Here is a 13,165-nt window from a genome sequence, read left to right as displayed (position 1 = left end):
CTGGGAAGATAAACCGAAAATGATCGATACAGACCAATACCGAACACCTATCGCAGGCATTTTGCTGATATCATTCATTACAACATGTAGCCTATACTAGAGAAATGTGAAGTTAGAATTAAATAGGTTTGCTAATATGGGTGATTGTTAAAGGTGACAAGTAATTGATGGCTAAAACCATCAAAATAGTAATTGTAGTTTAAATGATAATTATTTGTTTTTAAAGGAGGTGCACATTAATGTTATACACTTATCTTTCTATTTATCGTTATTGCATTTATTCAGGCAATTTATTGCGATATGGATTGTTGTCTATATCGCCCAGCTCTAGACTCCATAACATAACTACACAGTGAAATTTGAGTATTTTCTCTTCACAGACCAGCCAAGATCTTGGTCCCTCGTGTTAATTCGCTGCTCTAGAACTAATACCTCTCACTCTTTTTTGTTGGCCTGCTTTAGTCCATAAATACAACCATCATCCGTAGGGGTACTTCCATTTATTGGATTATATATTATTGTTATTCGTGCATTCATTCAATATAACTCGGTGTCTTTATGATGAAAATGTCAATTTTCACTTTGTTAATTCGGTAAGCTTTTTCAGTTTAGCGCACCGTTGCGATCCCCCTTTCCCCTTGAGCGGCTGGTGTACTGCGTTGCATGCTGGTACCTGTAGTCCTTACTCCTCCCACTGCGTGCTATGTATCGTTTGGGCGTGGATAGCCAAACACTACAAGTCCCAGACTATCAGTCCACCTTCTTGCCCCTCTCTCCCACCAGACCGTAGACCGAGATACTGTACGGACTGTCTTGACGAACACCCCCCCCCCCCCCGACTTTCAGAACCGAAAACCGTCGAGATTAGTGAACAGCAACCGACAAGAACGGAAGACTTGATTCTCGCTGGAGCCGTGATATATACTGTTAATTTATACCCTGGACGAACGGGTTTGTAATTGTTTGTGCCATTTGACATCGTTATCTTGCTTGCTAATTACCTTTCGAATTATTCAGTATCAGGGACGAGAAGACTCGGTTCGGGTCGGACTCTTGCATGTCTTTGAACACAGAAGCGGTTCGGTAAGGGCTGATGAAAGAGTCAAATCAACATTTTGTGTCGCACGGCCGGAGATAAATACAGTAGCCTGTCTAAACATGCTTAGCACTGTGTAATGCAGACCAATACTGGCTTTGCGGAGACTTTGCTGCGCAGGGATCTGAAAATTGTTCGTGGTATTTTGAACAGGAGTTACATTTTGTTTTCCTTATTGTGTATGGTGCACGTTACAATAGCCAACTACAAGTTACGTGCAAATTGTTGCCCTACCCTCCGTTAGTTCTGAAAGACTTTTCATAAGAAAATGAGCTTAGGAAATAGTTAAAGTGTAATATATTCCTCATACAATCAATATTAGTCTATGCAATACAGTCCAACGTTATATCATTACATCGTTTCTTCAGTCATGTTATTTATCAGTAAAATACGTCATGGACAGTACCTCGTGGTCTATGGAATGATTAAATAATATAGTCATTGGAGTTTGGAATGTTTATTCCGCGATATTTGGCTGTTGATTGATGTTGGCTTCATTATGTGACAGTCGTTAGGCACATAATGTATGTATCATGCAAGTGCGGATGGACGATGTAAGTATTTGATAGGGCAAAGGATATTCTCGTGTCAGTCGTTTCGTTCTAGATATTGGAAACGCTTGCATTGTAGGCTATTGTGCTGGGTGCTATCGCATCATTCTCGCTTCAAAAATCAAGGGTGAATTTGGTTCCATTTTGATCATGTGTAGTCTGTCTTTGACAGGCTGATCACCTGAGAGGCAATAGTGTCGTCCTTGCCGATTATCATACTACAGCTCCCCAGCTCTTTGGGCGAGTGGGATGCCCGGAGTTTTAGCATGAATATGTTGGTTTTATAGAGATTAAACCAATTTCTCAATTAGTTGAAATAGTATAATAAAACGACCCCGCTCGTCGACTGTATTTTCTGCATTTTCAAATGCATAGCTTTGACACTCGGATGCGTCTCTTTTGTGCATGTGTGCTCCAGGCTGCGCAGTCAGTTGACCAGGCGGACAAGTCGTCTCGAGTCAGAGGGAGATCAAGTCATCTCGAGTCAGAGGGAGATTATTTTATTTTTATTTAGACGTAGCCGAAAGACTCTATGGGATAGCCACCTCATTATAGTTGGGACAGCTGTGACTTTGTTTTACCAGCATGGTGTGCAGACTGACAGCATGAGAAATTAAACCCAAAATATATGTTTCTAAAATACGTCCTAGCATTCCAATGGGCTACTCAGTGGAGGAGACGGCGTATCTGCAGCACAAAGACAAACTAGCAATATAAGCAAGTAGCAACATGAGGTTACGCGATAATTAATGCAAAAGCCTCTCATTTTCAGTTATATATGCTTGCAACTATATTCAGCCCATGTTTAACGATTTCAGCGGAGATATGTCGCCTACCTGGGATGTCACTCACGTTTTCCGGTACTGGTATGTTTCGCCAACTACACTGATTTCAACACCCGGCACATTCCTCTGATATTTGCTGGTGGATAGTTATACCGGACCCATTTATAGTCATCACATTTATTGTCGGGTGGGGTGGCTGCCTCACCTTTCCTCATTGGGTGTGTTGACGTGTGTAGGTAGGGTGGATGTCTGAAAGCTTTTAACATGTTGCTTTCGGTCAGATATATTCATGAAGTTGACATTCTGTAGGAATAACGTTACTGGAAGATTTCAATTATTGTGCATGCATGTGATACCTACAGTGTCTTAGCCTGTCTGCTTAGATGTCACTGCTAATTGTTCTCTTTACTTTGGAATTTGGGCATTTGATCAAGGGCTCAAGGCAAAGGGAAACAGAAGCTAGATGTGTATGTTGAGGCTTCTTTACTCCCGGTGCTTTGAGATATACCAACTTTACAATTCATTCTTGAGTAATAGAGTATCTCTAGTTAAGATTAAGAATGTGTATTACATTATATGGCATCATCCCCAGGTTCTCCTTGCCCCTCAGATTGATTTCTAACATGAGCTGGAAATGAGCTGAGGGTTAAGGCTGCATGAATGAGTTGGGTAGAGAGGGATTTCAAAATGATGTATCATGAAGGGTAGTGAGGAAACCATTACCCCTTCCCCCACCTGCCTACCATGTTTCTACTTCTCTCCATGGTCTCAGCCAGTCCACTCTGCTGCAGCGTGCATGGCTTGGTCAGCACTGACCATGTCCATCCGTGCAACAGTAAAGGAGAACTGTGAGAGAGATCATGAAATATGGTTTCCAAGTATCAAGCCATATGTGACAATTTCCCAACTCCTATGTTAGTATCTTTATGTCCATGCAAATAGGCCTGCCTACCCATAGTTAAATGACAAAGTATACATGTGGAGTAAGTGAAAGTTATTGGCAAATATGCCTTGTACCAATATTGGATGTTTCTTGATAATATGAATATAACATAAAATAAAAAATGATATAAAGTAATATAATGTCAATTTTTTAAACTTAAACAATCAATTTACCTTCTTGGATTTTGTGACTGAGGACAGACAGTGTGGCATCTCACCTCATCAAGCTTCTCTTTCACACAGAAAACTATTGAACAATTTCTCAATAAAAAGCGCAAAAAATCACTAAACAGTGATGTCTATCCTAGATGTGCCAACTTAACATGAGTTAATGCTACTGTTAGGAATGTATAGTAGCGTTAGCAAAGGGCTGGCTAATTCGTTCCCTAACAAGATAAGGTAACTGCTATTTTGCTAACCTCTTCTATGGCAAGACTCATGACCTAAGAATGAGGCATTTGACCAGGTTCGGTGTATTGAGCCAATGACACTATGATGAAAAATCAAATCCAAATCAAATGTTATTGGTTGCGAACACATATTTAGTAGATATCGCAGGTGCAACAAAATACTTATGTTTCTAGCTCCAACAGTGCAGTATACCTAACAAATGTATGTGGACACCCCTTCAAATTAGTGGATTCGGCTATTTCAGCCACACCCGCTGTTGACAGGTGTATAAAATCGAGCACACCGCCATGCAATCTCCATAGACAAACATTGTCAGTAGAATGGTCTTACTGAAGAGCTCATTGACTTTCAACGTGGCACCTTCAAAGGATGCCTCCTTTCCAACAAGTCAGTTCGTAAAATATCTGCCCTGCTGGAGCTGCCCCTGGTCAACTAAGTGCTGTTATTGTGAAGTGGAAACGTCTAGGAGCAACAATGGCTCAGCCACGAAGTGGTGGGCCACACAAGCTCACAGAACGGGACTGCAGAGTGATGAAGAGCGTAACGCGTAAAAATCATCTGTCCTCGGTTGCAACACTCACTACAGAGTTCCAAACTGCCTCTGGAAGCAACGTCAGCACAATAACTGTTCGTCTGGAGCTTCATGAAATGGGTTTCCATGGCTGTTTTTCATGGTTCAGGCCAGGCCCCTTAGTTCCAGTGAAGGGAAATATTAACGCTACAGCATACAATGATATTCTAGACAATTCTGGGCATCCAACTTTGTGGCAACAGTTTGGGGAAGGCCTTTTCCTGTTTTAGCATGACAATGCCCCCGTGCCCAAAGCAAGGTCCATACAGAAATTATTTGTTGAGATCGGTGTGGATTAACTTGACTGGCCTCCACAGAGCCCTGACCTCAACCCCATCAAACACCTTTGGGATGAATTGGAACGCCGACTGCGAGCCAGGCCTAATTGCCCAACATCATGGGAGGGACCAACTCCATATTAATGCCCATGATTTTGGAATGAGATGTTTGACGAGCAGGTGTCCACAAACATTTGGTCATGTAGTGTATGTCCAGTACCAGTCAAAAGTTTGGACACACCTACTCATTCCAGGGGTTTTCTTTATTTTTACTATTTTCTACATTGTAGAATATTAGTGAAGGCATCAAAAATATGAAATAACACATATGGAATCATGTAGTAACAAAAAAAGTGTTAAACAAATCAAAATATTTGTTACATTTGAGATTCTTCAAAGTAGCCACCCTTTGCCTTGATGACAGCTTCGCACACTCTTGGCATTCTCTTAACCAGTTTCATGAGGTAGTCACCTGGAATGCTTTTCCAACAATCTTGAAGGAGTTTGCACATATGCTGAGCACTTGTTGACTGCTTTTCCTTCCCTCTGCTGTCCAACTCATCCCAAACCATCTCATTTGGGTTGAGGTCGGGTGATTGTGGAGGCCAGGTCATTTGATGCAGCACTCAAATAAGCCTTACACAGCCTGGAGGTGTGTTTTGGGTCATTGTCCTGTTGAAAAACAAATGCTAGTCTCACTAAGATGGGATGGCATCTCACCAGATGGGATGGCGTATCACTGCAGAATGCTGTGGTAGCCATGCTGGTTAAGTGTGCCTTGAATTCTAAATAACTCACTGAATGTGTCACCAGCAAAGCACCATCACACCTCCTCCTCCATGCTTCACGGTGGGAACCACACATGTGGAGATCAACCGTTCATCTACTCTGCGTCTCACAAAGATACGGCGGCTGGAACAAAAACTCAAATTTGGACTCATCAGACCAAAGGACAGATTTCCACTGGTCTAATGTCCATATGGCTCGTGTTTCTTGACCCAAACAAGTCTCTTCTTCTAGTAGTGGTTTCTTTGCAACAATTCAACCATGAAGGCCTGATTCACGAAGTCCCCTCTGAACAGTTGATGTTGACATGTCTTTTACTTGAACTCAGTGAAGCATTTATTTGGGCTTCAATTGCCGATTTCTGAGGCTGGTAACTCTAATGAACTTGTCCTCTGCAGCAGAGGTAACTCTGGGTCTTCCTTTCCTGTGGTGGTCCTCATGAGACCCAGGCATTCATCATAACGCTTGATGGTTTTTATGACTACACTTGGGGGAAAAAATAAAGTTCTTGACATTTTCCAGATTGATTGACCTTCATGTCTTAAAGTAATGACGGCCTGTCTATTCTCTTTGCTTATTTGAGCAGGTCTTGCCATAATATGGACTTGGTCTTTTACCAAATAGGGCTATCTTCTGTGTACCAACCCTACCTTGTCACAACACAACTTATTGGCTCAAACGCATTAAGAAGGAAAAAAAAATCCACAAATGAACTTTTAACAAGGCAAACCTGTTCATTGAAATGCAAATGTGACTACCTCATGAAGCTGGTTGAGAGAATGCCAAGAGTGCAAAGCTGTCATCAAGGCAAAGGGTGGCTACTTTGAAGAATCTAAAATATATTTTGATTTGTTTAACAGCTTTTTGGTTGCGACATGATTCCATATGTGTTATTTCATAGTTTTGATGATGTCTTCACTATTCTACAATGTAGAAAATAGTAAAAATAAAGAAAAACCCTTGAATGAGTATGTGTCCAAACTTTTGACTGATACTATATGTATGTATGTATGTATGTATGTATGTATGTATGTATGTATGTATGTATGTATGTATGTATGTATGTACAGTGCCTTGCGAAAGTATTCGGCCCCCTTGAACTTTGCGACCTTTCGCCACATTTCACGCTTCAAACATAAAGATATAAAACTGTATTTTTTTGTGAAGAATCAACTACAAGTGGGACACAATCATGAAATGGAACGACATTTATTGGATATTTCAAACTTTTTTAACAAATCAAAAACTGAAAAATTGGGCGTGCAAAATTATTCAGCCCCCTTAAGTTAATACTTTGTAGCGCCACCTTTTGCTGCGATTACAGCTGTAAGTCGCTTGGGGTATGTCTATCAGTTTTGCACATCAAGAGACTGACATTTTTTCCCATTCCTCCTTGCAAAACAGCTCGAGCTCAGTGAGGTTGGATGGAGAGCATTTGTGAACAGCAGTTTTCAGTTCTTTCCACAGATTCTCGATTGGATTCAGGTCTGGCCTTTGACTTGGCCATTCTAACACCTGGATATGTTTATTTTTGAACCATTCCATTGTAGATTTTGCTTTATGTTTTGGATCATTGTCTTGTTGGAAGACAAATCTCCGTCCCAGTCTCAGGTCTTTTGCAGACTCCATCAGGTTTTCTTCCAGAATGGTCCTGTATTTGGCTCCATCCATCTTCCCATCAATTTTAACCATCTTCCCTGTCCCTGCTGAAGAAAAGCAGGCCCAAACCATGATGCTGCCACCACCATGTTTGACAGTGGGGATGGTGTGTTCAGGGTGTTGCTTTTATGCCAAACATAACGTTTTGCATTGTTGCCAAAAAGTTCAATTTTGGTTTCATCTGACCAGAGCACCTTCTTCCACATGTTTGGTGTGTCTCCCAGGTGGCTTGTGGCAAACTTTAAACAACACTTTTTATGGATATCTTTAAGAAATGGCTTTCTTCTTGCCACTCTTCCATAAAGGCCAGATTTGTGCAATATACGACTGATTGTTGTCCTATGGACAGAGTCTCCCACCTCAGCTGTAGATCTCTGCAGTCTTCTCCTTTGCAGTCTTCTCCTTGTATGAGCTGAAGGTTTAGAGGGACGGCCAGGTCTTGGTAGATTTGCAGTGGTCTGATACTCCTTCCATTTCAATATTATCGCTTTCACAGTGCTCCTTTGGATGTTTAAAGCTTGGGAAATCTTTTTGTATCCAAATCCGGCTTTAAACTTCTTCACAACAGTATCTCGGACCTGCCTGGTGTGTTCCTTGTTCTTCATGATGCTCTCTGCGCTTTTGACGGACCTCTGAGACTATCACAGTGCAGGTGCATTTATACGGAGACTTGATTACACACAGGTGGATTGTATTTATCATCATTAGTCATTTAGGTCAACATTGGATCATTCAGAGATCCTCACTGAACTTCTGGAGAGAGTTTGCTGCACTGAAAGTAAAGGGGCTGAATAATTTTGCACGCCCAATTTTTCAGTTTTTGATTTGTTAAAAAAGTTTGAAATATCCAATAAATGTCGTTCCACTTCATGATTGTGTCCCACTTGTTGTTGATTCTTCACAAAAAAATACAGTTTTATATCTTTATGTTTGAAGCCTGAAATGTGGCAAAAGGTCGCAAAGTTCAAGGGGGCCGAATACTTTCGCAAGGCACTGTATGTACAGTTGAAGTCGGAAGTTTACATAAACTTAGGTTGGAGTCATTAAAACTCATTCTTCAACCCCTCCACAAATGTATTGTTAACAAACTATAGTTTTGGCAAGTCGGTTAGGACATACTTTGTGCATGACACAAGTCGTTTTTCCAACAATTGTTTACAGACAGATTATTTCACTTATAATCCACTGTATCACAATTCTAGTGGATCAGAAGTTTACATACACTAAGTTAACTGTGACTTTAAACAGCTTGGGAAATTCCAGAAAATGATGTCATGGCTTTAGAAGCTTCTGATAGGCTAATTGACATAATTTGAGTCAATTGGAGGTGTACATGTGGATGTATTTCAAGGCCTACCTTCAAACTCAGTGCCTCTTTGCATGGCATCATGGGAAAATCAAAAGAAATCAGCCAAGACCTCAGAAATACAATTGTAGACCTCCACAAGAGCAATTTCCAAATGCCTGAAGGTACTACATTCATCTGTACAAACAATAGTACGCAAGTATAAACACCATGGGACCACGTAGCCGCCATACCGCTCAGGAAGGAGACGCGTTCTGTCTCCTGGAGATGAACGTACTTTGGTGCGAAAAGTGCAAATCAATCCCAGAACAACAGCAAAGGACCTTGTGAAGATGCTGGAGGAAACAGGTACAAAAGTATCTATATTCACAGTAAAACAAGTCCTATATCGACATAACCTGAAAGGCCGATCAGCAAGGAAGAAGCCACTGCTCCAAAACCGCCAAAAAAAAGCCAGACTACGGTTTGCAACTGCACATGGGGACAAAGATCGTACTTTTTGGAGAAATGTCCTCTGGTCTGATGAAACAAAAATATAACTGTTTGGCCATAATGACCATTGTTATGTTTGGTGGACAAAGGGGGAGACCTAAAAGCCGAAGAACACCATCCCATCCGTGAAGCACAGGGGTGGCATCATCATGTTGTGGGGATGCCTTGCTGCAGGAGGGACTGGTGCACTTCACAAAATAGATGGTATCATGAGGAAGGAAAAATATGTGGATATATTGAAGCAACAGCTCAAGACATCAGTCAGGAAGTTAAAGCTAAAATGGGTCTTCCAAATTGACAATGTCCCAAGCATACTTCCAAAGTTGTGGCAAAATGGCTTAATTAAGGACAACAAAGTCCAGGTATTGGAGTGGCCATCACAAAGCCCTGACTTCAATCCAATAGAAAATTTGCGGGCAGAACTGAAAAAGCGTGTACGAGCAAGGAGGCCTACAAACCTGAACAGTTACACCAGCTCTGTCAGGAGGAACGGGCCAAAATTCACCCAACTTATTGTGGAAGGCTACCTGAAACGTTTGACCCAAGTTAAACCATTTAAAGGCGATGCTACCAAATACTAATTGAGTGTATGTAAACTTCTGACCCACTGGGAATGTGATGAAAGAAATAAAAGCTGAAATAAATAATTCTCTCTACTATTATTCTGACATTTCACATTCTTAAAATAAAGTGGGATCTTAACTGACCTAAGACCGATCATTTTTACTAGGATTAAATGTCAGAAATTGTGAAAAACTGAGTTTAAATGTATTTGGCTAAGGTGTATGTAAACCTCCGACTTCAAATGTATGTATGTATGTATGTATGTATGTATGTATGTGCGTATGTGCGTATGTATGTGCGTATGTATGTATATCATTTTGATTTGATTTATTAGGATCTCCATGAGCCGACACCAATGGCGACAGCTAGTCTTATTGGGGTCCGACGTATAGCGAGAAAGACATTACAGACAAAATACTTTACAATTTATATACATTTAAAAACGTTAACATGTAGTGTAATGGTGTGTATAGATGGTATATGAATAGGAAAGGTGAGTTAAGCAGTAGTTCTATAGAATGAGCCTAAACTACAGTATATACATATATAGTGGGTAAAACAGTACGTAAACATGATTAAAAAGTGACCCGTGTTCGATGACTATTTCCATAGGACAGCAGTCTCTAAGGTGCAGGGTGGAGTACCGGGTGGTAGCCGGCTGGTAAAAATAGAAAATAAAAATGCAATATATGTGCAATTGTCTCTTTTAGAACAACTGTCTTTTTCAGAACGTTTTACAAGATCAAAAAAGGTCAATGCAGTCTCAACTTTGTTTCATGTTAAAGAAAAGGACAATCAGATCATCACAGATCATACTAAGTCTTCTATCTGTTTGTTCAACAGCATCGCGTCTTATACAGAGGAAGACTCCATTGCTGCAGACCTGAGGTCAACTACACCTAAGGAATGTTGTGTTAATGAAACACATATGCAGGTAATTTTTGTGCCTGAACACTGACCGAGTGAACTGTCAGCTTCACAGATGATGCAATGGTGCTTTACCTGGGAGATAATTACATGAGTAGTGAACATGGGCTTAATGTAACTTTCTTGTTATCTAGGTGGATCCCACTCCAATGAATGTAGGGGATGGAGGCACAGTGAGCAGAGAGATCAGTGCTCCGATTAAAGCATCTGCTAGCATGGTGGGAAATCCCCCTCAGACGCTGCCCCCTGAGCTCAGAGGAGATGTGCCCCTCAGTCAGCAAAACAAGACCAGCACAGCAACAGACTGTAAAATGCCAGACAACGTCTGTTCAGACCCTAGCAACTTCACCCATTGCCCAGTGGACCCTCCCCCTCAAGAACACAACAATGCTCCAACGTCAGGCCCTCCCCTCATTAGCTCTGACAAGAGAGAAAACAAGAGGTCAGAGGTCCCCAAATCCAAGGCTGATGGTCTTAGGGTCTTTCCCACACATCATTGGCCGTGTGGTACGAAGAACAGCTCTGAGGACCCAGTTAACCCGAGCCACAGTGGTGTGACGTCCAATAAGAAACCACATGTTCAGACCCAGTCAGTGATTAGTCTTCCCGCTGGGTTTCAACGCTCAACACTGTTTAAACCAGGCCAGCCTGTTACTTTTCTTCCCTCCACTAACTTCTCATCTCCACTCTGCAAAATCACTCTTCCACCCGCATTGGGTCAGATCGCAGCATTGAGAGAAGCCACAGCCAGCCAGTTTCAGAAGGGGAGTCAACCACTAAGCGCAGCTGCTGGTGTTGCGCCACTGCTGCAGACTTATCCATATCACTTCTCAGTGGGTCAATGTCCAGCACCTCAAAAGAAAACACCCAACTCAACACCCAAACTCAAATGTAACTCAACGTCCAGTAGCAAGAGTTCCAAAGCTGGGAGGGAGCATAAATCCACTATCGCCTCAGTGGTGGCCTCTCCCACTATTGCGCTCCCAATACAGCACCCAGCATTAGGCTCTGCCGCACCAACCCGCTTCACGTTGTCTCCCTCCGCTGCCATCTGCTGTGGCCCTACACTGGCCAGCATCACCACTCAGGGCAGGCTGCTGAACTATGTGGAGAAAGACCTTACGCACCGCAGTGCAGACAAGACATCCGTAGGCTTTCTAAAACTGAAAGCTCCATCTGCTGCTGATGACCATGCAGTTGCATGCCCGACTGAAGCAAGAGATGTGCCCCTCGACCTGTCCGCCAAGTCGAAGCGTCCAAAAACGGTCAAAGACCCTCCAAACACGGTTGCCACCACAGAGCATCTCCATAACAAAGCACGTCAGAAAGTAGCCCTCCATCCAAAGAGGCCCCATACTGCCACGTATGGCTCTGCCGCGCCATACCCCATCCTACCCAACACCCAGCGAAATGGGACTCTAAAGCAGGCTAGTAGGCCCCTAACTCGTCAGGGTTTGGAACCCAACTCATCCTGGGTCAAAGGTTCCTCTCAAGCCCCCATTAATAACCTCCCAGGAACCTATGTAGGTGTGGCCAGCCCCATACTTGCTTCCACCCTGCGTAGCAAAGATGGGAAGGGGTCCTTTGAGGACGAGTTCCAGACTTTCGCTAGACAGGAGACTATCTCTATCATTGACCAAGGGGAACACCTGGCCTCAAGGGGAAAGAAGGCATCATTCATGACTAAGGGCAACCAGCATGTATATGGTATCAAGCACCCTAACAGTACCAGCCCAGCTGTAACACAAAACTGTCCCTCTAAGGGGGCTTTCGCCACAGCTCTGCCCGGCTCTGCCAACTCACACTCTCATCAGAAATCTGGAAGTGTCAAAGCAGCAATCCCATACTCCCTCACTGTCCTCAAGCCGTTATGGCAGCGACCAGCACTTCTTCCTCACCAAGGTGCTTCTGTTCAGAGAAAGGTCATTCAAGGGACTCCCAAGGTCAAGGGGGCCACAGGTTCAGATGGTCCCAAATTTCAGGGTACCCATCAAAGCCCGTCCAGAATGGAAGCCGAAAAGTGGGACAGAACCAAGTCCCCCCTGTCCAACCTTGAGTCCATAGTGAAGCAGAAAGCTCTAGAGACCACTGCATTGACTAGCGAGGGATACTCCCATCTAGCACCTGTGGCATCCAGAAAGCCTGAAGTGGTGAGCTCCCACACTGCGGGCCAGGACATATTGTTACATCAGACTGCTGCTTTTGGATGCCCACCTATCAGATCTGTGGAGACCAACGAGACACTTTCCTTTCAAGGGGATTCCACACAAGTTATGAACAAACTTGAGAAAACAAGTGTCTCTGAGTCCAAAGAAAAGAGTACTGAGAAACATATTAAACTGGGGGAGCAGGCAGGTGGCAAAGAGATACAGGTCTCTGCAAACAGCACCAGCCACCCCCATGCCTTTAGAAGCGGTGGTTCAGCTAACAGAAACAGGATGGACAGCAAATTGGCCCAGGAGTTGGAGGGAGGAACGATGAAGGAGGAGAATATGGCCCCTGCTGGTCTCGCTCCCCGTGCTAAATTGGAGGGGATTGCCCTATCCATCCTCACTGGGCAGTGTGCAGGGGTAGCCGAGGTGGAGAAGACAAATGGAATTAAAGAGGAGTCTCCCACCAAAGCAAAAGCTGCCATCAGCAAACAGAAGAAGCCCCCTAGTCCAAGGAAGCCGGCAAAGGAGAAGTCTGCGGCGCCAGTGAAGAAAAAGCACGACCAGGAAGCCACTCCAGTGAAGAAAAAGCACGACCAGGAAGCCACTCCAGTGAAGAAAGAACCAAGTCCCAAAAAGGTAAGTTG

General features: G+C 43.1%; 1 protein-coding gene across 3 annotated transcripts in view; it reads left to right on the top strand.

The window, feature by feature from the left end:
* The window catches only part of bcorl1 (BCL6 corepressor like 1), a 41,113-nt gene that overhangs the window by 21,963 nt on the left and 5,985 nt on the right, over window positions 1-13,165 (top strand). Inside the window, exons 1-3 of one of the 3 annotated variants that reach the window (XM_090198304.1) lie at window positions 800-951; window positions 10,285-10,375; window positions 10,503-13,157. In XM_090198304.1, coding sequence (XP_090054430.1) covers window positions 10,370-10,375; window positions 10,503-13,157 — 2,661 coding nt within the window. In that variant the 5' untranslated portion in view covers window positions 800-951; window positions 10,285-10,369. Of the gene's footprint in view, window positions 1-799; window positions 1,084-10,284; window positions 10,376-10,502; window positions 13,158-13,165 lie in introns of those variants that run through there. The other 2 variants (XM_090198302.1, XM_090198303.1) reach the window with 2 other exon arrangements.

This window comes from Oncorhynchus mykiss, chromosome 14 (assembly GCF_057628025.1).
Source record: "Oncorhynchus mykiss isolate SJ-2025 chromosome 14, ASM5762802v1, whole genome shotgun sequence".
Lineage (NCBI taxonomy): Eukaryota > Metazoa > Chordata > Actinopteri > Salmoniformes > Salmonidae > Oncorhynchus > Oncorhynchus mykiss.
This window is presented reverse-complemented; position numbering and strand designations above follow the sequence as displayed.